Source organism: Podarcis gaigeae (assembly GCF_964106915.1).
Source record: "Podarcis gaigeae genome assembly, chromosome: 6".
Lineage (NCBI taxonomy): Eukaryota > Metazoa > Chordata > Lepidosauria > Squamata > Lacertidae > Podarcis > Podarcis gaigeae.
Window position 1 is genome coordinate 28034605 of NC_139682.1, and position 26314 is coordinate 28060918.

Sequence of the window (26314 nt, forward strand, 5' to 3'; positions counted from 1 at the left end):
GCCAAGTACCTCAGTGCAGTTTTTTAACTCAGCCATGTTCCCATCCCAGAGAGATTCCTGGATTAGTTTTCTCTTCCCCAGTACAAATCCACATACAACCATAGTGTTAAATGGGATTTTTTTTATAAAAAACAAAACTTAAAACCATGTGGTAATGTAGATCAAAGAGGATATGTGAGGACATAGCTGTGATTGAGGCAGCCACAGATTTGACCAAGTAAACCAGGAGAAACAAATTACCGTATTTTTCGCCCCATAGGACGTACCTAGTTTTTTTTGGGGGGGGAATAAAGAAAACAAATTATTCCCCCCCCCCAGGCACGGGGCTGGCGTGGGGGAAGCCCGAGCTTCCCCCGACCCCAGCCCCCAGAACAGCCTGCTATCCGCAAGCCCAGGGAGCTGCGCCGGCTTCAGGAAGCTCTGCGCAACCCTCCGGAGCCCGGCGCGGCTTGGCTCCGGAGGGTTGCGCAGAGCTTCCTGAAGCCTGTATTCGCCCCATAGGACGCACACACATTTCCCCTTCATTTTTGGAGGGGCGTCCTATAGGGCGAAAAATACGGTATGTTAAATTGTACTTGAAAAGTATACGGATCTGCAGCAGGCAATTAAGAGTTTTCAATGTTGCAGTGCAGTGGAGGGGCGGGGGAAGAGAGAAGATAAGTTTCCAGCTTTAGTGCTATGTTGAATGCAGTCAGGAGATTCAGATGTTTTCACGTGAACTTAAAAACGGCCTTCAAGTCTCATCTTCAACATTAACTCTGAATTAACTCACATTCTCTTTCTGTCAGAACCCCAATTCCAATCCCAGGCCCACAGCACAAGACCTTGCTGGTTTTTGGGATCTCTTACAATTGTCCATCGAAGACATCAGCATGAAATTTGATGAGCTGTACCACCTAAAGGCTAATGGCTGGCAGTTAACGGAGCCACCGGAGAAGAAGGTGAGCATGGAGCATTATAAAGAAATGGTGCTTAGCAGCACAAGTTCAGTTGGAGCATTTGAAAAGAGAAGAAAAGTGGCTTGGCCTGTGCTAGGTAGCTTAACTTACAGCATAATCCTAAGAGGTTTCTTGGAAGTTAAACCTGCTGCTCTAACCAATGGGATTTGCTTCCAGTAAATGTGCCTGATCAGTTTTTGTTTGATTTTCAAAATTCACACACACACACACACATTTCACATGCTTCCAAGGCACTTTACAAAAATGAGACCAAATACAAAAAATAATAATTTTGCATATATTGGGGTCCTCAGGCATCTTGCAAAATTTAGAGGTGGTTGTAGAAAGTTTTGATATATTCCGTTTGCTGTTAAAAACACGGACTGCAGGAGTCTGTGTTTTCCCCTGACAAGGGGAAAAAATAGTAGAAAGTGTTAAGACCATTCTGAAATAGTATAAGAAAATTGGTGTAAAAATGCTAGATTAAAAGTCAGATCCTCCTGTCCAAATCTCCCTTCCCATGTTTCCCATCTCACGTCTGATCTGTGCTCCTATAGGGTGCACAAGGAATAATTGTAGCACTAGTGAATGATATAAATTGATGCTGCTTTACTGCAAATAGTCTATTTAAGCCCCAACTGTATTTTCTCACAGTTGTGAGTCAAGGAAACCTTACTTTGTGAATTCCAGTGGTTCTAATACCAATACTGAATGTGTTCACATTACTTAAAGGTAAAGGGACCCCTGACCGTTAGGTCCAGTCATGGCCAACTCTGGGGTTGCGGCGCTCATCTAGCTTTACTGGCCAAGGGAGCTGGCGTACAGCTTCTGGGTCATGTGGCCAGCATGACTAAGCCGCTTCTGGCAAACCAGAGCAGCGCACGGAAACGCCGTTTACCTTCCAGCCAGAGTGGTACCTATTTATCTACTTGCATTTTGACGTGCTTTCGAACTGCTAGGTTGGCAGGAGCAGGGATCGAGCAACAGGAGCTCACCCCGTCGCGGGGATACCAGCATTTTTTAAAAAAAACCCGAAGCCTATGTGCTGAATAACAGCCTAAATTTTTGGCGCAGAACTTTGATTGCAGACAAAACTGTTGAGGAAGAGAACAGATCTGCCCTCAGTTCCTTTTAATGTTTTGCTGTTCTTTTTTCCCTGAAGGAAGAGAAGAAGCCGCCCCCTCCTGTGCCAAAGAAGCCAGCCAAACCTAAATCCCAGCTGAACCGGGACAAGGCCTCTGACTCGGTGGATAAACAGCGCCAGGAAGCCCGCAAGCGCCTCATGGCAGCCAAGCGCGCTGCCTCAGTCCGGCAGAACTCTGCCACCGAGAGCGCGGACAGCATTGAAATCTACGTTCCTGAGGCACAGACCCGTCTTTGAGCAAGGGGAAGAGGAAGAAAACACACTCTTTTTCATGCCATTAAAAAGGAAAAATAAGGTTCACTAAATTTAGTGCGATTTATTTGGTCTAGAGACACAGAGCCAATCGTACAAAGGGCTCCCAATTTGGCTATCTCTCTGTCTGTCTCTCTCTTCTTCTTTTTTTCCCCTCTCCAGCTTTAAGTAATGAAAATTTTGAAGGAGAATCCCTTCCTGGTTCTGTGGTTTGGGTTTTTCTCTCTCTCTCCCACCCTGTTTCACACTGGCTGTGGTGTGGTGGAACGGACTCTTGGAAACACAGCCCTTCAGACTTGGAACTGCAACCTTTTTACTTGTTCTATCTAAGGAGAATTATTAGCTTGTTTACATGAAATGGACAAAAATTGAAACAAAGCCTTGGGCACTTGCCATGCTGCGCTTTTTTCTCCTCACTGTATTCTTTCTGTCTTCCCCTCCACAAAGTCTTTCTTTTCCCCCTCTCTGCTCTTGTTCTACTCCTGCTCCTAGTTTTTCTCCTGTTCTATAGTTCTTAGCTCCCCTTTCTTTGTCATCCTTTTTCTGCATGGTGTCGTTTACTGTGTTAGAAGTAAAATCTTCCACAGAGCTCCAGAAGAAAACACCCTGTTCAGTGTGTGCTGTTGTTGCACTCTGCTAGCGAGCAGCCTTTTGATTTTATTATGTATTGTTTTCCCTTAGAGGTGGGTTTGGGAGTAGGTGGCCCGGGGTGGGGTGGGTGGCAGTGGGGCTTTGGTTTAATTATGTAAAGCGAGGGTGAGATCTGTGGGATGTAAATGGAGTGGGATGTTAACACAGCCTGGAAGCAAAACAAGTGCAATAAGATAGTTGTTGTGGCCTGTGCACACTCCCTTGAATGGTGCTGCAACAGAAAGATTTCCCGCACAGGGTGCTCAGTCAGAAATACAGCATGGATTCATAGGTTCCCCCCCACACTCTTCTGTTCTCTTTCCTACAATCCCCCCTCCCTGCAATTTTTATGTGTGTTTTTTTTTGTGTGTGCAAAGATCTGTGTATAAGAAAGCAGCTGCTACACAAGGGGAGGGACTTGTATCAAAGGGGTGTGTAATATTCTCCAGTGGAGGACAATGGCTTTTGTACAGAAAATCAAAGAGGAGGTAGCTGATGGAAACTTGGCAGTTTGCCTGCCCACCTGTATGTATGTGTACATATGCACATATACACTTAGTAGGATCTGTATATTTAACTCGTACACACACACACACGCACACATGCGTACCCATTCACACATGCACGCATTCAGAGGGTGTCTTTAAAAAGCACCTCGGTGAGGGTGGGTGTATGTATAGCATATATTTTTACATGTACTATAGCTAGATGTGTGTAAAAGTGTGTGCAAAAATATATACCCTGCATATTTTCAGGTTCCTCTTGCCCATCCCACCCCTCTGTGTCCCATCTTATTTGGGGATGCTGTCATCAACATTCAGTTTGACCCTCCTCTCTTTCTCCTCTCCCATTTTGGCCTCATTTTGTGGAGCCAGGAGTCAAATAGCCAATTCCAACTTTCTCCTCTGCCCACCTTGTGCCCCCTCCCCCCACAAAAAAGTGTGCATTTGTCTGAAAGCTGTGCACTACTATTGTGGAAGATGATAGAAGTTGTTCAGGTGGTCAAAACTCCAAAGGAATTTTATTCTGGTGCATTAGTAATTTAAGGAGGTGATGATAAAACGCTACAACTTAAATCATGTCAGTGAATGCTGTGTACAGTGTCTATGCATAGAGAGTGTTACAGATTTCTCCAGCTGCCCACATAATGCGCATTTTTGTAACCTGTGGAAGCTTGGCCATATAGACCGTGGCTTCAAATCAAGCTTGATTTATTTCCCTCTTTTCCCTTCCCCTACCTCAAATGTCTTTATAACAATGGTAGACAGTCCTTGACTGACTTTTGAAACAAATGGCTGACTTTCACAGTTCTTTGTATTAAAATTTGAAATGTGTGGAATGCTACTTGTTTTACTCACGTTTCCAAAGGCAGCAATCTCGGGAATTAGGCAGGTAATTGCTTGATGGACTCAGTTGCTGGTGAGTGTCTTTTAGCTCGGAGATTCCCGCTTGAAGTCAATGGGATTAAATGTTAAATCTACGCACATCCACCTTAATTGGTTTTTATGGACGGCAGCCTAAGCAACCTTTCACTTCCCCTGCCTCAGTGCTGCTGCTTCTAATTATGTAGCAGCAAACAAATGTTTCCCCCCACATGTATACATAGAAGAGAACACGACTGATTCCCTGTTCTCTGGCATGTCTACCCACACAACCCATGTATTTACCACATTTGTCCTTTTTATATCTTAGGTGTATTCAAAAAGTGTTTTATGTGTACACCTAAAAAAGGTGTGTGAAGTGGCTTCAGTCTGTCGCAATAAGAATAGAAGTGGTACTGGATTCAAAAGACACTGTGAAGGAAGCTTGAGTCATGAACAGAGATCTCTCCGGAGGTCTTCAGCTTTGCTAACCATAGGTAGGAAATAGGTGTGGGCTTTCATCTAGTTGGTGGGGTGAGATCAAAGCAAAAGCAGTTGGCTGGTTTTACAAGTGACTGGATTTCAATAAACCTTCACCTCATTTTATAGCTCTGAGCATTCTTTCTTCTGTGTTTTCTTTTAAGTAGTGTAATTAGTAGTCACTGCTTCTTGAGCTGCAAGACAGCACTGAAAGATGGATATCACTTGCATGAAATGACATAGAAGCATAAACATTATTGCAGTGGCTGGATCAGTGTAACTGTCAATTGTCCTTTGCTTTGATAGACCTCCCACCTCTGCAGGAGACTTCTTCTCCCAGTCTGAGGAAAGTGCTTTATGTACAAATTAGTTTTACCTAATAGGGTGACAAGGTAGCAAATGACCTACGTTTGGTAGTTCACCAATGCTACCCTCTTTGTGACAGAAACCTTTGCATCCAGGGATGAAACAATTGTCTTTCCAGACACCCAGATCTCTACAGTCTCAGCAGGGGGCCCAGTAGGTGGGAGAGGGGGGGAAAACAGCAACCTTGGTTCTGGAACAAAACTTCCAAACCTGTTAAATTTCATTTGTGTCTCTGTATGCCATGAAAGTTAGCAGCTTGGTTAAATGGAGCTTTTAAGACTTCTGCATGGGTGTAATGAGGATGCAGCCAATGCCTGCCCTCAACCAGGTGAGGCCTGTTAAGTAGATTGCAAAATTCATTTGTTTCAACTATCCTTATATTGGTCCAGTCTTCTCTCCCCGCACCATGCTGTTCCAAGGCATAAAAAGAAACAGATTTCTTCCCAGTAACAAGGCTAGGAAGATTGTTGTGACTTATTTACTCATCCGTTGTAGCAATAGTTCTGGAGAAAGATTATAGGTCAGTGGGGAGTTTTCCCCTCAAGAAACAACCCAAAAAGAACCATCACTGAGATGCCCCTGTTTGGTGAAACTGCTCCAAAAATGCTTTTATAGTTCTGATTATCTAATAATTCTGAGGATGTAAAAATCAATGTCCATAGTGCTTTGATCGATAACATGATTTTGTTTTTCCAACTATGAAAACAAAAAAGCTGACCCTTCCCCCCCCCCCAAAGTGATTTCACCTGCTTCCCTTAGTTTCATAGCAGGGGGGAAAGCAGGAAGAAAGAATTGCTTAGCCCCATAGTGGTTAACTTTGTGGCAATATTTTTTAAAGAAAATGAAACAAAAAAACTTGTATCTAGACCCAGCGGCCCAACGTCTTGTAATGGAAACCTTGCTGCCATTGTAAACGACAGTAAAACAACGAAAGGTGCCTCTTTTGTGCCCTTACACCTCAGTCTCTTGCAGTTTGTGATCTTTGCTCTCTGAACTCCATTCTAGAGCAGGCAACCAGATACAACAAGTAAAGTGGGGGTGGGGAAATCATGTTTCTAAAACAACCAAGGGTTTTAGTTAGATTAGGGAATGTTTTTGTCACCCGTGAGGGCATGACCAAATCAATCATTAATAATAAAATAAAAATAAAACTAACCTTGGTCAGAGCATTTTATAAACTCATGTTTATTGACTTTCATGGTAATCTAACACAGGTGGGTGTTCTTTTTCTCCTTTTCCCCTATGGATATTGTAATACCAGAGTGTAAACTCAGTTTGGTTCTGCGTATTACCCTTGAAACAAAGGAAGCCAGGTAAGAAGTGCTGAAGCAATCTTCTCAAATGTAATTATAACTTTTCCCCTACTCTGACTTTGAGATCATTTTATTGGCTGAATGTAGCATTTCCAATGAGGCATGGATCCATATCTGGCCACCGTCTCAGAACACACTCAGTTCACAAAGGATGGCGATTTTAGCTTGTTGCTCTTCTTCAAAGAGCGGTGATCTTTAAGATCAAATGTAAGAGGAATAGGAAGTAACGGGAGACCCTGAGTGATAGTCCTGAGATTGCAGAGCAGAATTATGTTTTGATTTCTGCCAAAGTTCATGTTGGCCACCTACAATTAACTATTGTCTGATGTGTGGAATGAGGATGCTCAGATTAGTTTTTGATGCAGGCTTTTTCCAGCATGCTTCTGTAATAAGGGTTGCCAACCCTTACCAGCCCATGGGCTTGTTTAGAATGTTAGGAATCATCGCTGGTTTCTTCTCTGCCCCTTTCCCCAAAACACACACACACATACAGATGCTTTGTTTTTACCAAGGAGTTAAGATACAGTACAGTGAGAATAGATCCTCCTGAATGTGCATGAATTTGCATAGGCTTCCCCCACCCTAAAAAAAACCACCATCCAAGTTTGTCTTTGATAGAACCTAGGATTATTTTAATCATTATTTTTGCAGACATGATTTGGGATCTTTTATCAATCTCTTGCCTAATATAGAACAAATGTCTCTCAACACTTTGGTTTTTTGGGACAAACTAGACCACATTCCTGGAGGGACGCGGGTGGCGCTGTGGGTTAAACCACAGAGCCTAGAACTTGCTGATCAGAAGGTCGGCGGTTTGAATCCCCCCGACAGGGTGAGCTCCCGTTGCTCAGTCCCTGCTCCTGCCAACCTAGCAGTTCGAAAGCACGTCAAAGTGCAAGTAGATAAATAGGTACCACTCCGGCGGGAAGGTAAACGGCGTTTCCGTGTGCTGCTCTGGTTTGCCAGAAGTGGCTTAGTCATGCTGGCCACATGACTCGGAAGCTGTATGCCGGCTCCCTCGGCCAATAAAGCGAGATGAGCACTGCAACCCCAGTCGGCCACGACTGGACCTAATGGTCAGGGGCCCCTTTACCTTTACCTAGACCACATTCCTGCAATAGGTGCTGCCTTTTCCAGGGCAGCCTTCGAACATCAAGTGGCTGCTCAGTCCAGTGTGTATTGGCCAGTCTAACTGGGCTGTGAATCCAAGAGTCTAAGAAGACTCTTGTTATGAGAGAGAGGGGTCAATGGTCCAGATTTCACCCAATTTAGGTGGGTCCAGGGGTGCACCCAGGTCCCTCTCCAATGCCCTTCAGACCAGGAAACTTACTCCTAAAGGCTGGCAGTGACTAACCTCCTCTGCTTTGGTCTATAGCCAGCCTTTGCAGGTCCAGCTTGCATACCACCATGATGGTTTCCACCACTTTTTCATTTTGACAGGCCTTTAGCCTGCCACCAGGTGGTTTGTTTTTATTCCCGGAGTAGTTATTTGCAAATGTTCTCACAGTGGCCATAAGCCTGTGGGAAACTGGGAAGCAGGATCGGAGCACAGGAGTCCCTTCTGTTCTTCCCACTCCTGTGATTTCCAGCAACTAGTCGTAATTGTGAACATGAAGGAAGAACTAGTAGCCATGGATGCAGAGAAGGCAGCATTTGCCTGCCTGCCCTTCTCCTAATAAGTATATCACACTTAAAAAAATTCAACCCCCTCTTCCCAAAGTAGGGGGCACAACCCTCTTGCCACTGATTTGTTCAGGAAGCAGGGGACCAAGTGCCAATGTGACTTAAAAAAAAAAAGAGGGCACTGAAAGGATAAAGTATTTTGTACAAAAACCGTACGTGGCCTCCTTTAGAAATATCAAGAACTGTTGCTCTGATTCTGTCAGTGAGAGCTCCCCTTTTCAATATGCTAGCACACCTGCCGCTAAGAAGAAATGACTAAGTTGTGTTCTGTATATGCCAAACTCCTTCACCAATCAAGCTTCTACATTACAGAATTCTGCTGTCTGCTTTTATGACCCTCTGCCTAGGGTAAGGGCAGTCACTATATGCATCTGTACGTACATTCACACAACACTGGATGCAAAGAGCCAGAGGGGAAGGTCAGAGTTCTTACGCACGGAGACCATACAAACTAGGTGTGGTGTGTTTTTAAAAAAAACTTTATTGATTAAAAAAATCCAAAACAGTTATTTACAGTAGTTTTTTGCTTCATAAACATCAGACAAAAGAATATTCTCTCTCTCTATTTTTTCGTCCTCTTTTAACTTCCCATCCCATCAAAAACAAGGTCTCCATATTGTTTGGACAAATAAGATACAGCAAGAACAGTCAGTGCATTGTAGGAACTGAAACGTTGCTCTTGTTACCCTGTGCAGCAATTTCTGCTTAGGTTTCCTGCAATGCAGGAAAGAAGGTTCCAGGAAAGAAGGTTCAAACTGCTTCATTTAATGGAGGCACAATTCTAATCAAACGGCTGCCAATCCAAGTCAAGGGGGCCTAATTGAGGATAGAGGAAGAGGGGAAACTACTCAAACATTTTTAATTAAGAGTGTGAACATGACTAAGTATCTTCAGTTGGAGTTGGGATGCTGCTGCTTAAAAGTATCTCGCCAATTTCAGTGACACTTTGAAGGGATACATAATTCTTGAAAACCCATAAAAAGCAAGGCCAATTTTAGAAAACTGTTATAATAATATACACTGAAATTGAGCCAGGGGGATTCGAGGAAGTCACTTAAAAACGTTACTAAGATTGGATTAAGTACAGTTAAGATTTATGTTCGTTTGTCTATCTAAAATTTTTTGGGAAATCAATAAAAAAATGGGGGGGGGAAGCAAGGTCAAGTTTTGCTTCCACAATCCAGAAAACAATACAGGAACCAAGCTTGAGAAGGAGATGGAAGGAGCCACCTTCCAGAGATTCAATGCAAATAGTCAAAGTAATCCACAAGATTTTAGAATTAAGCAAACAAACAAAAAACCAAGTATGTTTACAAGGCAGCTCTTCAGGCTTTTCAAAACAGAAAGCAGCACAATTTGGCAAGGTATTTGCTTTTTCAAATTGCTGGATCAATATGTCAAAACGGCAGCTCTCTAGACAGAGTTAACCCTGCTGATTGATATAGGATCACCGAAGATCAAAAAGTACCAACAAAAGGAAAGCAGGCAATTATTTGTGCAGCAGCAATTACAGGTTGTACCAATCTTAGCCCTAAATCTGTAATTTGCAAAAGGGGGGAGGCACACCACAATGTTCCATTAAACCCATAACAATTCCCACCCTATTAGTTCCAGTTCTCCAATGCACTCACTGCCGTCCTTGTCATTTTTCGACACCAGGTTTGCACACCTAGTTCGAGAACAAAAATGTGAAAAGTTGCATCCTGCTGGGCTTTTTAGCTTTACTATTCATGCAACGTAATAATTAGGCTAACACCTTCTAAAAATTAGTGTTTTTCAAGATATATAGGTGTATATAATAGATCACTATTTAACTTACATTTACAGTGAAACAGCACTATTAAAATAAAAAAGGTGGATGTTCATATCACCCAGGGCACTCTGTTTTTTGCAAGTTCCTGGTCTCAGGCCAAAGGGGGGAGGGAGGCGTAACTCAATGAAAAATATATGCATGTCTTAGCAGTTCAATCTTGCAAACCCCCAGCTTCCCACCCCCTTAAATCCAGGGCATGGACCACAGATGAAGAATATATGGCCCTGCGTATGCTGCTGGGGCTCCCAAATCCCTCCCATCCAAACCAGCATGCCCCCCAGCTACTGGTCAGGGATGATGGGAGTTGGAACTCTGGTGGGGCCACAGGCTTCCACACACCCTCTCTCTTGGGCAGGGCTTCCCAAGTGTAGGTCTCTAGCTGTTTTGGGGCTACAACTCCCATCATCTCTAGCTAGCTGGATCAGGTCAAGGATAATGGGAGTTGTAGTTCAAAAACAGCTAGAGACCCAAATTTGGAAAACGCTGCTCAAGGGGGATCAGATACTATCAGGTGGGTCTACATTTCTGCCAAGGCTGCCAAGTACATGGGGACACATCAAATCATGTTGGGAGGCAATTTCAGGGTCACACACAGCTTGTAGTCTGCAGGAGAGGTAATTCACTATGGAAGACCCTACTCTGTTCAACCTCCCTTCCTGGCCACAAGAGGGCACCTGTGCTCCATCAGCAAAAGAGAAACTACATTCAGCATGATGAGAGCAAGGATCCAAAACAAAGACAGGAGGTTGGTGTTTTCCACCCCCCTCTATAGGTAGTTTTGTCAGCACATCCATAAAGACACCTTAGATTTCCAGAGTTACAGTCCACGACCAACAAAATTCAAAATGAAAAACGAAGAAGAAAGGGTTGTTTAAAGCAACTTCACAGTCAAAGAGTCTTGTTTCGGATCCTATCCCTCCTCCCCAACCTCTGAAATGCCTTATTGCTGTGTCTCAGCCAGCAGAACATCCTTCCCTGCCACTTTGATCACATCTGCACATCTTCAAACATGACATGGGGGAAAACACGGAGAGGAATGGATGAAGTCACGAAAAGCCAGCACCTAAAATAATAATAATAAAATTGCTCAAACAGCACCGTACTTTTTTTTAACTGGCACCAGTATTCGAAGGGTGGTCGTTGATTGTTCCCCCTCTCCACCTCCCAGTGGAAAGAGAGAGGGATGCCACAAACGTTAGCATTTCCAGTTAAATCTGCTCATGCCAGGGACTCCCATTAGGCCACATGCAGGGGCCAGCCACTCATGCACACCAGACCGAGAGTACGTCAAAGAAGATATGCTACAGAAACAGCAAAACAGAAACAACCCCTGCCCGCCCCCCCAAAAAAAGGACACACGTTAGGATTCTCTGGGCAGAGGTGAAATCACTCATTTCACCTCCCCGCCATAATTCGTATTTTTAAGGTACTTGGGTTTTTTTGTTTTTTAATTCTCTCTCCTCCATTACGTATTGGACCCTTTTTCTGTTCTCTTCCATGTCAGCAGGCTTCAAAAAAAAGTGGGAGAAGAGAAGGACCTCTGGACAAGGATCCTCCACAGCAAAAAAATAAAATCGCAAAGTCACAGTAACAGAACACCAGCCATGTTCTCTCAGAGCACGTTAAGGCCTCTCGGTCCTTTCAAGAGCAGGTTGTGCGTGGTTCAGGCACCCCCCCTAGTCAGACAGTGTCCTCCAGGCGGCTTCAACAGGAGGAAAGGATGCTGCCAAGGTCCAGAAAAAGTGAAACGCTAGCCAAAGGATGCGTTGTCCTCCTGCGTTGCGGCGGAGACAGTGTTTCGTTCTAGAAGCCGAGGTGAGCTGGCAGCACAGCGTCAAAACGGCCAAGGAAGCCTCGGCTTGTTTTGCTCCTGGTTGAGGGGTAGCCATATCACAGCGTTAACATCTGGCAGGGAGGACCCTCAGTGCAGAGGCCAACAGAAAAACTTGGGAGAAGGAGCAGGGGAACCCCCAAAGCCTACAAAAGGAGCTAGTGGCTGGAGAAAGCTACTTGGTTTTTCTGGAGAGGGCTGGCGCAGCGGCCTCTCTCTGCAGTGAGGGAGGCAGCTGCCCGCTCAGCTTCTGCGAGTCAAGCTCAGCTGCCCTTTGCAAGGCCACTTCCACCAGCAACTGGAAACTGCTGAAGTCCTCTCCGAAGAGCTCAGGCGGAGTCGGCGGTGGCGTGTTGAAGAGTCCGCTGGTGGGACTGGCGGCATCTGCCCTGGTCAGGAGAGCCAGAGTGCTGCCCGTCGCGCTCAGCTGCGGCTGCTTGGGGTGAGGCTCGAGCTTGACCCGCTGGAAGGTGGGGCGAGGGCTCTCCTGCTCACTCGTCACCACAGTCAAGCTGCCGGCCAGAGACCGGGCAGGGTGGCAGGTCATGGGCGAGCAGACCGACATGGAGAGCACCTTGGAGGAGGCAGAGGAGGCAGGAGGCACCATTAGGAGTCCGGACCCTGTGGCGGCGGCGGCTGCATGGGTCAGCGTCACATCAGCAGATTTGGCACCACGGCGAGAAATGGTGAACTGGTTAGGATCCTTGCCGTCCTTAAGCAGCATGTCTGGGAGGAGCCTGCGCCTGGCGTTGATGAACCAGTTGCAGATCTAAGGGAGAAATGCACAGGGCTCAGTTAGATGCCAAGGAACAAGGACTTGGGGGGGTGCGCAGCTGCTATGGTGAAAGACTTAAGACCCTTGGGGAAGAGCAGAGTTGAGGCTGCCCACCTGTAATGTGGGAGACAACAGAGAAGGTGCAAAAGGAAAAGGAAAGCATTTGCCACACTGGAAGTTGAGGGGCACATTTTTCTAAGAAGAGGTGAGTGAGCAAGAGAGAGAAATGCAGAGGCTTCAATAGCCAATTGTATTTTTTCATGACTGATAAGGTTGTCCGTGACTACCAGCCGGAACAGCAATGTTCTGCTTCCACTGTTGGAAGCAATATGCCAAGTGCTAGGAATCACAACTAGGGCAAGTGCTGTTGGTTTTGCTTGCTGGCTTCCCAGAAGCAGCTGGTTGGCCGCTGTGGACTAATGGGCCGCTGGCAAGAAGAACAAGACTCCTCTTCTGTTCCTATACAGCCATTTCTCCAAGGGCATGCAAAATAGTTAAAAGAGTACTGGGAATATATAATAAAGGAAGAATAGTGGGGGGGCGAGTCATCTAAATGGATATATAAGAATATGCAGGAATGGTGGGGAAATTAAAGCAATCAGGGAAGGGAAGAAGGGAAATCGGTGGAAATGTATATCTGAATGTGATTCTGGAAATGGTTATAATGAAATTTAAAAAAAAACAAAAACCATTTGTGGCTCTTTCCTTTCTCCTTTTATTCTCACAACCCCCCCCCCCCGAGACTGAACCTGAGACTTCTCCATGCAAACTAGGTGCTCTGCCACTGAGTAACACGTAGCCCTTTTTTATAGGAAATAGGTTTAACAGCATCATGGTTGCAAATCGAACATTACTGCACTTCCCACAGGATTTTTAAAAGGTTGGGGAGGGGCAATGGCTCATTCTCTGCCTCCAGCATCCTATCCTTGCCACCTGCTGTCATTTTGAGAAGCCAGAAGACAGCTATTCTCTTGCCACCTGATTTTCTGTTTCACAGTGTTACAAGCTGGGATCTGCCCAGCCAGTGTAGGATAAAGCACAGACCATTTATTCCAAGATTCCTGACATGCCTTTTCTCCTGCCAGATCTGTCCAGGAGTGAATAGAAAGTATGTAGGATGTTTCCTTTATACAGGGCAATCTAGGGCTTAAAAATTAAAAATAAGCCAATGTAGAGAAATGTCCACCTCTCTCAAGTTCCACTCCAGTTCCGGTCAGTTATAATCCAGCAACCATTTTTATTCTCACGAATACAGTACCCAAAGACTGGTCTACTGAATTATTTGTACCAGAGCATTTCCTGTCCCTTATGCTCAGAAGTATGAGGAGTTGAGGTTTAAGACCAAAAAGTATTAATGGGACAATACTTAAACTGGTAGGCAAACTTTCCAGTTTCCCAGAACTCTTCTCCGAACTGGATGACAAAGGTAAAAACCGAAAGAGCAACCAGCCCTGGTTCAGTGAAACCGAGAGGAAGGAAGAGAAGGGACTGGATATGAAGACAGAGCCCACAGCAGCCTTTCCCAACCTAGTGCCCTCCAGCTGTGGGGTGATGGGAGCTGTAGTCCAAGCCATCTGGAAAGCACAAGGCTGAGAAAGACTGGTCTACACTTTGTAACAAGTCTAAGATCCGGCACAAAAGTCTCATAGATATGGGCAGAGCAACCTGACAGAGGTTGGGGGGGGGGCGGTTGAGGGAGAAGGAACTGCGTCTTCCTAAACCCAAGTCAAGCCCATGCTAGCCAAGACAGAAAATATCCAATGCATTGGTTTCAAAGGCAATGGGGGTAGAGAACTATGCCAGCTCCAGGGCTCTCCCTTGTCAAGGGAGTGAGAAGTTGTCGGGTCCTGAGGATCTGAAAGCTCCCCCAACACACCCATTTTTGCCCCTACTGACAGATCACCATCTGCAGAGGCACGCTGGTGGCAGAGCTTGCCACTGCAGCTAAGAGGCCTTTGGGGGTGAAGCTCCCACTCTGCCTGCAGAGAAGCAAATCTGCTGGACCCAAAGGCCCATCCCTCAGCTACGTTTCCCAAGAGCTTGGGATTGGCTCCCTTCATCATTACATGATGATGAGCTTGCATGGGGCAAAACTGACGCCAGGGGCTGCAAGGAAACAGCAATGGCTGTTTCCCGCCCCCCATCGTTTTTTTAAAAAAATGTATAGTTTGATTAGGCATATAACTAGTGAAAACCAATCACATACATGCATGTGTACATGGTAATCAAGAGTGGAAAACTCTTCTATAGACAAGAACCTTGATCCAGCAAAAGATAATCCCCAGGAAACAGAGTAAGTGATCCCCCACTAAAATAAGTGTAATTGTTTTCTGTGAAATTTAAACACAAAAGACAACAAGCTGCCTAGGTTGGCATAGAAAGAACAGCCTGCTGATTTAAATGAAATTTTCCCATTTCACAGATTCGTGAACAAATGTGCATACCAATCGGCTGTGATCAAGCAGTTCGCAAATTAATTGGCAACTTATTTCAAAAACTTCTCAGCGGTGCAGTCTACATTCCTCTCATACTACAGAATTGCATCTGGTTAAACACAAGGGGGCAAGGAAAACCGGAAAATTATTGGGTATCTGGTTGGGCCTCTGCTAAGATACATTGCAAGGTATCCGAGCAAGTTCACGTAATTTTAAAGCAAGTCCAAAACTTTCCAGAAGCGAAGGCTGGTACTTGCTGGGCAGAACACCAACTCTCCATGAAATGGAAACTGAAGTTTCCAAGCTGGTTGGTTGAGTCATAAATATTCATAATTTGAGACATGGAAATATCTTGCAGAGGTTACGTAGATTAGAGGACTTACAATAATAAAAGCAACAGTATGACCACCAAGAAGGGCACACAAGACGAGCTTGCCTAGATGCAGGACAACATCTCTACTGTCTTCATACCTGCCATGAATGCTTAGTACCTGGGTGCAGAAAGATGCTCACAATAAATAAATACAAGACAGGAACACACACTGGCCCCTTCCATTGGCCTGCAGCCAGAGAGGGAACATGGCCTCCAACTGAAAATGTTCCCCATCCCTGGCTGTTGGGTCAGTTGCTACACCTCTTTCCAAGAAAGACCACTGGGAAGAGGAGATCAGTCTGGCCCCAGCAGGTTCTTATACTTTTAAAAAATTCTGCACTGGGTTACCAGCTGCTTTCATCCCTTTATTTTAAAGTTGCTGTGTGCCTCCACAAGACTGATGTGGGAGAATGTGTAGAAATGTTTCCAGAAAGTAAACTGGATATTAAATTCCTGTTTACAATTCACCCACTGTACTCCTTCTAGAACTGCCCAACCTCTTTTCCTTCTCTCCCTTTTTCTCTCCACCGTTCTTGCCGCGTGCACCTCATCTTTTAATATGAATGAGTTTTCTATGAGGATCACAAAAGGGGAAAACATACTTGTAATAAAGCTAAGATTGCATTGGTTTTCCCAGTAGTGATGTATGGAAGTGAGAGCTGGACCATGAAGAAGGCTGATCGCCGAAGAATTGATGCTTTTGAATTATGGTGCTGGAGGAGACTCTTGAGAGTCCCATGGACTGCAAGAAGATCAAACCTATACATTTTGAAGGAAATCAGCCCTGAGTGCTCACTGGAAGGACAGATTGTGAAGCTGAGGCTCCAATACTTTGGCCACCTCATGAGAAGAGAAGACTGGCTGGAAAAGACCCTGATGTTGGGAAAGATGGATGGCACAAGGAGAAGGGGACGACAGAAGTTGAGATGGTTGGACAGTGTTCTCACAGCTACCAGCATGAGTTTGACCAAACTGTGGGAGGCAGTGGAAGACAGGAGTGCCTGGCGTGCTCTGGTCCATGTGGTCACAAAGAGTCGGACATGACTAAGCGACTAAACAACAACAAAAGATTTCATTTAAAGCCATTATCGACTGGACTTTACCGTCCAGGGGTCCTTTACCTACCTAAGCTCAATTATAGCAAACAATGAAGTCACCATTTAAAGGACTAACAATGTTTAGTGCTTCACTCCAGCAGAAATGTATTGTGCAATTCTGGACCATTCTGTAGACTAAGTCTCTCAGGTCTCGAGGCCTATCATTATTATTAGCCTTCTTCCGTCCTCTACCTACAGCAGCATTATGCAACTGCTCATGAAGCAGCCACACTGCACAATTGCACAGTGCTTGGTTACAGTTGTAAAGGAACAAATTAGGATATTAGAGCAGCCTTTGCCAGCCTGGTACTCTCCAGTTATTTTGGACTACAAGTCCCATCAGCCCCAGCTAGCGTGGCCATGCTGATTAGCGTTGCAGTCTAGAACAGCTGGAGGGCACCAGCTTGGATTGCACAGTACAAACATGTGCAACTGCACTCTTTGGAAGAGAGAGGGACAATCACGTTTCCATTTGGCGAATTAGCAAAAGTTCTGGATGCCTTGCCAAAGAAGCCCGCTAGCAATCTTAGCGCAACACCATGAGGAGCTGGTTACAAGACCTTGGGAAGCACAGCTGCTGCCTGTGCAATTTGTTTCACGTCACACACGAGGGTGTAGAACAATTTTTCCTTCTTGAAAGCCAAACCAAAATGAAAGAGTGCTTCAAAGTGAACAATTATGGGGAAATAAATCAAGTAGACTGATGTATCTTTTGCAAATCAGCAGCTCTGTAAAATATTTTCCCTGGGGATACGTGTTAACACAAACTCAATAATTTCCCTGTTTTTAATCCCCTCCCCACCCGCCTCAAGAAAACAATCACCATGTTTCCAAAGCCTCAAACTGGTCTCCTTTCACAAGTATACATAGTTTTTTTCCATTTGTGTGGAGAAAGAAGTTGGGGGTTTCCTTGCACATGACTTACAAGACTTAAAAACAGAAGCTGGCAGCTCAACACAGCTTACATTTAAAACACTTCTAGGTTGAACACGTCTGCAGGCATATTCACAATGTGGACTTCCCCCGTCTTCCCCTGGTAAGAGCACAGAACCACCAAGGAGAGCCTTCTGCCCCTCTTCTATGCCTGAATAAGTGTGAAGACTCTCCATGACAGAAGAAAGGTAGGGCCTCCCCCCCCCCAATGTTGTACAATGCCTCAGAGGTAAGAACAGAAGAAGCACCTGCTAGATCAGTCTAAATGTCTATCTCATCCAACATCCTGGTCTCTCAGTGGCCAAACCTGGGAAACCTGCAAGCAGGACTTGAGCACAAATAATGCACTCTCCTCCTGCGATTTTCAGTAACTGGTATTCAGAAGCATATTGCCTCTGGCCACAGAGGCAGGGCATAGCCATCATGGGTAAAAAAGATACTCTGAAAGTCTTGACACTATTCTTGATGCTTAACACCATGGAAATTACCCAGCTCTCAATCCTAACATAGTCTCACTGCTAAAAGAACAAATTTAAAAGCCCCTTAAGCAAGGAGAAAAGGGATCCTACCAGTTACTGATTAGAAGACTCCAGGTTCAATGAGCTGTACACCTTTTATGCCCCATATGCAGAGAGAAACTGAGGCACCGCTGCACACAAATTCTAACTGCATAAAACAAGCAACCAATCATTAAGTCCCAGTAAACATTTGCATGCAGAAATTCCACAGCCACTTTTATGTTCAGCTACATTTGTGCACAAGTACACTGTACCAGAAAAAGGTGCAATTTATGTTGCTTTTAGAAATACAAAAGGTGACCTTGAATATCTAGATGGTCTTCAGCAAGCCAACTCCTTCTCTGCACACAAGCAAGAGCTGCAACTTGTTATCGGAATATTTGTGCTCACAGCAAGCCAAGCAGAACAGACTAAGCATTCTTGTGCAGTCAGATCCCAGTTAAGAGCACCAAGCTTGGTCAGTAGAGAGAGAGAGAGAGAGATGGGAACTATCAAAGGAAGCTCAGAACTTTGCAAGGAATGCTACTAGCTGTTCGGTGAGTCAGGCACCCAAGTGACCCCAGTTATGTGCGGACAGTTCTCTGCTACAGAGAGAGAGAGAGGCCAAAATGCACTGATCACGAATAGTCAGTTCTAAAAAGCACTTTTGTCCTTTTCACAAGACTAAGCAGCATCGATCAAACAATCTGAATATTTTGGATCAACCACAACAACACTCCTTAGGTTTCCATGTCCTTATATTACATCCAAATCCATGCTTGTTTATCCCCCCCCCCCCCGGGACACACACAATGAACTATGCCAGCTCTAATGCCACAAGCAACTGGTTACCCCCCAGAACAAATCTGGGTGGCACCATGCAGACCTCCCAAGCCCAAAGTGATATTGCTTGGCAACAAGCTAGTTTGGGAGGCTTATCCCCATGCAATCTTGTCAGTGGGGTCCACCAGCAAAACTAGCTGAGCTCCACGGATCCAGAAAGCCCAAAGAGAAATCTATCTATCCATTGTATTAGATTTCTATTTGGGCTGTCTGGATCCGTACAGCACTGCTCAGCTAGTTTGCTGACGTTAAATTTGCTTGCTGTGTTGTAGCTGGAGAATTTTCAGATTCAGAATTCAAGGGTGCATTCTAGATAGGCTGAGCAGCTGGTTAAGACTGCAATTCCAGTAACTAAAGTGAAGACAATGAATAATTCTTGTCAGCAAGAGCAAAGGTGGTATGCTCACCTCATTTTTGAGAGCTTAAGCAGCGTTTGTGTGAAGGGCAACAAGCCTGATGACTGGTTTTGTACTCTGTTGCCAGTACCCAAGGCCACAACATGTACGCAACTGGGGTTAAGGCCACCTGCTCCAAGCTGGAAGGGTGAGAGGGAGAAGCCACAGGTCAGGGCTATAGCCCTGATAGTGGGCTTCCTGTAAGATTCATTTAAATCATGACACCTGGAGGTATTTCCTTAGAAACAGGAAGACTTGGGCTGTTATAAGCTCCTTTAAGAGAGCCCAGCTGGGACAGCCTCTCCCCTGTCTTCCCAGTGACTTAGGACCTCTGTCCTGAGCAGGGAAGGCAAAAGAGAAACCCAAAAGGCCGGAACTCATGCCAGAGGCTCTTAAAGAAACCACCAGCCCCCCTTTCATCCTTTTTCTTCCTCTCATTTTTGTATTTAAACAGTAAACAAATGTGATTTGTGGGGAGGCAAACCACATAAAGAAAGACTTTGCAAAACACAACAGAACGGATAAAGGCCACTGCATAACAGCCCACTTCACCGTTTACTTGCTCCTGGCCCCACCTACAGATTTCCAGGCCCCAGCAAGGTTGTTTACCGGGAAGTAGCCTACATATGAGAGGCCCTTCTTCCCCACAATCACAACATACCCTCTTCAAGTGAAGGGAACTAACGTGGCATTGCCCTAGCAATCTGAATTTTGTTTTGGTTTCTTCGCTGAACCATAAGGTTGTTCGCTACTATACCTACCTGTTAGAAACAACCAACCAAACATGTATTTGAGCATCACTAAGCTTTCAGGATGTAAAGTGCATACAGCTAACATTTCGGCCATTTCACTTTGTACAACGTGCACAGTTTAATCTCTTACTTCATGCAATCACAATTTGAATGTTTAACCAAATTAAACCCAATCCACTGGAATGTGGCATGCACTGATAGAACAGTGTTACAGTAAGGAAGGTCTAAAAATACAAGATAGATTTTCTCACCTGAAAGAAACTGGTTTTTACTTTGGAACACTACTTTTTAAGAAGCTTCCTTTTACATGAAGCAACCAATATGCATGCCCTGGAGGTGTTTCTCACGGAACTCCTAAGAAGCCTGACAGGACCGGTCCTACCATTAGACATAGCAGATGTTGAGGGAAAGGTAGTGGGCGGGGTGATATGTTGGAAAACAGAGCTGCATGTGCCACACAGGCCTTGCCCTGCACCATCTAAGCTAGCCTACTGCCCTCATGTATCTAACAATATTTTAAATTGATTCCCTCACCAACATAAACACACACACACATCACCCAAGTATTCCTATGGTATATTAAACCAGGTTGCATGAGAAGCTCTTTCTATAAACAATTCTGGGTCCTAAACCAGCTTAACGCTGAACCCTGTCAATAGAAGTCCTATGCAAGGGCTTTCCCCCTCTCCATCCCCAGTGCCCCCTTAAAGCTGGCTCAGAGGGGAGTCAGCAGAACCCCCAGAGCAGTGCATGGGGAGGGGATATCGGACAGAATTGTTCTACTAATACAACACTGAATTCCAACCATTGTTTTTAAGGTACTTGTCAAACACAGCAAGCCCTGGTTTCACACCATGGAACAGGCCAATGGTTTTCAATATTAGGGCAAGACCCTTACTCCCAAAGCAGACCCAGAAAATAAAAAAATTCCAGGCACCTGGTGACAAGCACCTAACATTGGCATAGAAACATCTGTGTTTCTAAAAGTCTCTGCAGGGCACAGGTAGAAATCTGATGCTTGCTCTTTGAAGATAGATGCTGTTTTCCAAAAACAAACTCTGTAGCCAAGGATGAATCAGGGCAGGGGAAACCCCACTCTTGGCCTCAGCCACACCTCTATTCCTTTCCTAGCTCCTGCATCTCTTGCCAGGTGAAGCAGAAGTCTCGTTACCCTCCTGACACTAGACTGACCCAGCAGAATATCTTATATTTATTTAGTTATTTCCGAAAACCCTGACCTCTCCTTCAAATCCTTGGAAAGGATTTGACAGATCGGGAAGCTAGGTGTGTTTCACAAGCATTCAAGGGCAAGCACACCTTGCCAAAAGTTGAGGCCAACAACCAAATACACACAGAAAGGAACCCCTCAGCTGTACTTGAATCCATGCAAATAGTAAATGGCTAAATTCACATCAGGTGTTGAGTGGGTGGCACAGAACACAGTTCAGCTAAAACTGTTAAGGACTGGGTTAGATTTGTTTAGTGTTTTCTCTCTTAATTTCTAAATTATGCTTCCTTCCCCCAGTACAACCACAGACAAAAACCATTTGTGAGGAGGAAAGAGACAGGAACACCTTTGGGGCAGTTGGGTATTTTGTTCCCAAAACCAAGTCAACTGTTCATTTAGGCTCATATCCTGCTTTTCACTCCCCCTCAAGGCACACACACTTGCCAAGAAATGCCTTAAAGTGAAGGATGAGGAAGTGAAAAGCAAAGCCCAGACACTTAATGGAGAAATCTTACCCTTCTATTAATACTACTTCACCCTAGGGAAGTCGTTGAGGATTATACAGGCTTCGCATAAACCTCTAATTTCTAATACATGTTTAGCTCCTACTATTTATTTTAATTACCAAAGAGCTTTATTTTTATCATTGGCTTTTTTGTTTTTGCTATTTTGCTGCTGGTTTTTGTTTGTGAACCACCTTGGTATTTATTTTTGAAATGAAAGCAGTAGATAAACAACAGTAATAACAACAGTATTAATATAGGTTCCCAAAGGCCTAGCTGCCCAACATTCCTTGAGACCTTGCAAGGATCTGCTGGTCATAAACAGATTCCCACTCAAAACTCTGTGCAGTGTTGCAGTACACTGGGGTCCTTAGAAAATATGTACACTTATAAGGCAAGCACAAAATGGGTAAATTTAAAATGCTTTGATTCCATCAATACAGATGGATTGCAGCCCAGTTCTTCAACCCTCAGTGCCTTCTGCCCTACTAATCCAATAGAAGACCAGGGATGGACCATCCAAGAATGGAGATCTTTTGGAATCCTGACTAGAACCATATAGGCCCCATTAACATGCCGTGTTAAACCACACTTTAGCATGAAATAAACTATGGATTTACATGAGTGAGCAATGTCCTGGTGCACACTGCTCACAAGACAATGCTTCACACTTTTCTTCAACATGCCAGAAAGCAAACAAACTGTTACATGAGATTCACCACTTGCATTTCTTTTGTGTCCTAACAAGCCACGGTGGTAAGCCAAGTGGGTTCTTGACTTACCACAGTAGTTTGTGAGGAGACAAACAAGCCACAAGTGCTACCCTGCATGTTAACAAGCCAATCTCCGGTTTGTAATCTTCATCCCCCCAGGAGAAACACTCATGTTTGTTTTAAACCATTGTTTATTTTAAATGATGGTTTACAGCAAGCCAGACTAGAAACTTGTCTTAAGAGTCCACTTAAGGGGCATTTATAGGCCCCCCAAAAAAAGATTAGCCATCATTTTTAAGAGTCATGCACACCCTAATACCCCCAGTAATAATTAATTCCAGATTGACAATCACTAAATAGTTTATTGTCTCACTTTCCCATACAAATTATGTGCTGTTGCAGAATGTAACTTAATTTTGTGCTGTTAAGGAGATCTTTCTTGGTATGTTAAAATTCACACTCAGCTATGCATAAGCTACCTGGAGAGACCAGTCCATAGAAAAGGGCAGATTTGTTCTCCACTGCCCCAGAGGACAGAACTAGGTCTAACGGTTTAGGTTACCAGATGGCCTACAAGACATTCTCCCAACTCTATGATTCTTCCCAATACATGCAAAAGACTGGAATTAATTTACGTAGTGGCATTACTACAATAGCATAGGATTGCAAATCAGCCTAGAGTATTTTGGCACCCCAATTCTACTTGCAAGTTAAGCACTACTTATTTCAGTGGATTCACGTGCACATATATTTATAAAATGTGCTTCAGATTGCACACCAAACAAAATCAACCCAATAGAAATAAATAGCTACAGATCTTTGCCCATAAGGCATTCTTAAATTCACAACTTATTGCGGATCTGCCCAGTCCTTCAGACTTCTTTGGTGCAAAATCATTTTGTGTATCTGTTTATGTACTAATTAAATTCAACTAACTTGTGAAAGCAGGTTTAAGATTACTGATCTTTAACACGGGTGAAAGGGGACACCCAACTTGTTTCTTTGTAAAAGGGGGTGAGAAGTTACGATTCCTGTTACATTTATTAAGAACATCATTAAGAACATCTAACTCAAATTCAGAGCAAAAGGTGGAGCTGAACATTAGCTACACAATGCAACCGATAACCTTATTAGGATAAACTAAAATGCCAAAGGAAAGCAAGTAAGCTTTCGATCTCCTCAGAATTCTTCTTCAGGGTGGATATCAGACAAAACAAAGAGGGAGGAAGAGGGCAGATGAATGGTGGAAACTCTTCAAAATCTGCATTATCCAACAACCTTAAGATGAAGTACATGAGGCACTGTTCAGACTTAATTAGTTAACATGCAGGGAATAAAACAGATTCCAAGATGCAGCTACAGGGACACACAGAATGATCATGGTCCCCCCCCTTTAAAGGTATGAAAAGTAGCAATTACCTGCATCTGCTCCCATCACTAAGCAGAATGTGCATGTCCCTTGGAAGGCAGAGAACAGAAGTAAAGAAAAACAAGATAGTCCTTACATTAACAATGCTGGAGGTTAATTTTTGTGCACTGGCGGGGGGGAGGGGGAGAGTCAAGAGAGGCCGAATTGGATAGTATTACCTAGTGGTTGGAGGGCAGAGGCCAACACAAGATTAAGACCCTGAGACTTCTTCCCATCATGCCCAGCTTCTCCTTCCTTTTGTGTTGGGGGGTGAAGAGATTTAATCGGCCTGAAGAACAGCTCCGAGGAACAGGAAAGCTTGATAATTACTTTGACATTTTAGTTGAGCCTAATAAAAGCTGGTTTGTTTTTACTTTTTGGATTTGTTTTTGCTAACAGGTTTTTAAATTTTAAAAAAATCTGCAACTTCTTATACATAGGCACAAGAGGTGAAGACTCCAGTACCCTTGAACAGCAATTAAGCAGAAGGAATTTCAGCTTTCAACCTACACCTGCCAAAATCCCTTCCTCTGCAGTGCTATTAAAGGTACCAAAGCCTTCTCCTCTTTTGCACCTGGCAACCCTGTGTATCCAAGAAATCATAACTGGGCAACCTGCTAGGAAAGGATTATACAGAAGTTCATACCTGAAGAACAGAGAGGCTTGTTTGCCCAGAAAGGCTGAGTTTCTCTTGCTCAGATGGATATGCATTGAACCTGTGCTCGTAGAGCCACTCCCGGAGAATCTTCACAGACTCCTTGGGAAGGTTGCCCCTTCGTTTTCTCTTGCCGGGCTGCAACGGATCCTGAGATACGCTCCCATCATCCTCCCCAAAGTCACTATCCGACATGGTGGAACTGCTGGCAGATCTGTCTTGGTTCAAGCCTGGGATGTGGGAGACAATGCAAGACATAATGGGTCACAGGTGGAATTACACAGGTGTGAAAGAGCTGCAAGAAGGGAGGTTGTGTTCAACAGTCACTGCAGGTGTACCTAACAAGGTGGAAATCCCTTTACTGATTGCATCTTGCTCATCTTCCTTTTCACATGGGTAACTTGAGGCAGAAGATGGTCAACTGTGCAAAGGCCAACCTCAACAGCAGGGATGGGAAACATTTGACTCTCCAAAGGACACTGGATTCCAACTCTTGTCACTCCTGACCACTGACTACTCAAGTTACAAGAAAGGAGATTCCAACTAAACAGACAGTGGAACGGTCTCCCTAGGGAGCTTGTGGACTCTCCTTCCTTGCAGGTTTTTAAGCAGAGGTTAGATGACCATCTGTCATTGATGCTTTAGCAGAGATTCCTGCATCGCAGAAGGTTGGACTAGATGACCCTTGAGGTCTGTTCCAACTCTACAATTCTATGATTGTTTGACTACGCAGCCTGGGGTGATGGGAGCGGTAATCAAACCACAACAACTGGAGGTTCACAGGTTCCTCATCCATACTCTGCATTATGGTCAAATTCAAAGCAGTGCTTGGCATTCAACTCTACAGAGTTGTGTTCTACATACTCTAAAGATCTACAATATTTTAAAGTAAGTTATGAAGCTGTGCCATAAGCTCTATAGAAGGAGACTGCTGGTATTAAAATCACAGAACTATAGAGTTCTTGCAAAGAACATTAATGATGCTGTGTTTTCATTAAAAACCCCAGAAGTATTTTTTCCTAGTATGGCTCCTTTCTTTACTGTGAAACTCCTGACACTTCTAACAGTTTTGCCCTGTTCTGACAAAGAGGTATTTTTATGGCTTCCCCTTCCAAATGAAAAAAATTGTTTTGGACCTCAATCCCCCAACCCATACCAGAATGACTGTATTTAAAAAACAACAACTAAAATTCATTCATTAATATGTTTTTGAGCCAAGTCCAATACATGTTAAAAGTGCATTGCACAAAACGTTAGGAAATTAAGATGCATTTTACTTTGCAGAGGGATCAGACTGAAAAAAGCAAGTGTCCACTATTAACAAAGTCTCCCAGGGGGCTGCAGCCTTACAGCTCTTAAAAGTTTCCTCTCTCCAAAGCACTTTACATGTAGAGACTTTTTTTCTACATTCCCCCCAAAAGGGGTGGGGGGGAGGGAGGACGACAGAGGTAACTTATATATAAAACTGGTGGGCCAAGCAGTCGTCAAGACTTCCAAGTTTGCTTAAGGTTAGCTCAGTGCCCTTTTCCAGACATGCGGTCGAGTTTGTTTGGAGGGAGGCACTCGGAGATCAACACGTCCGCATCCACCCCCAGCAAGCGCGCACACGCAGAAAACCCCCAGGCAAATTCAAGTGCATTGAAATGCAAGCGTGCATTCGCTTCTCCTCTACGCGCGCCCCCCACCCACCCACCCGCGAGGAAGAGAAAAGGGCAAAACTTTGTGCCTATTTTTTAAAAAAGCAAGCTGCAAAAGCAAATGGATCCTCGTCCTCCTATTCCTCCAGGCAACGCCGAGTGCAGAAGGGCTCAGGGGGAGCTGCTGGCTATGTGAGGGAGTCTCTCTCTCCTGTTTCAAGTCTGCATCTCATCAGGGATGGAGAAGGAGGAGGAGCAG

General features: G+C 44.5%; 2 protein-coding genes across 19 annotated transcripts in view; one reads left to right on the forward strand and one right to left on the reverse strand.

The window, feature by feature from the left end:
• DLGAP4 (DLG associated protein 4) overlaps positions 1-6340 on the forward strand; it is a 334346-nt gene extending 328006 nt beyond the window's left edge. For all 15 annotated transcript variants that reach the window (XM_083746168.1, XM_083746161.1, XM_083746173.1 and 12 more), the window contains 2 exons: positions 789-941; positions 2101-6340. In XM_083746168.1, coding sequence (XP_083602294.1) covers positions 789-941; positions 2101-2319 — 372 coding nt within the window. In that variant the 3' untranslated portion in view covers positions 2320-6340. The remainder of the gene's footprint in view (positions 1-788; positions 942-2100) is intronic.
• TGIF2 (TGFB induced factor homeobox 2) overlaps positions 1-26314 on the reverse strand; it is a 371431-nt gene that overhangs the window by 342774 nt on the left and 2343 nt on the right. For 3 of the 4 annotated variants that reach the window (XM_083746331.1, XM_083746333.1, XM_083746332.1), the window contains exons 2-3: positions 24410-24648; positions 8629-12580 (exon numbers count right to left, since the gene is read on the reverse strand). In XM_083746331.1, coding sequence (XP_083602457.1) covers positions 11987-12580; positions 24410-24648 — 833 coding nt within the window. In that variant the 3' untranslated portion in view covers positions 8629-11986. Of the gene's footprint in view, positions 1-8628; positions 12581-24409; positions 24649-26314 lie in introns of those variants that run through there. The other variant, XR_014566085.1, reaches the window with a different exon arrangement.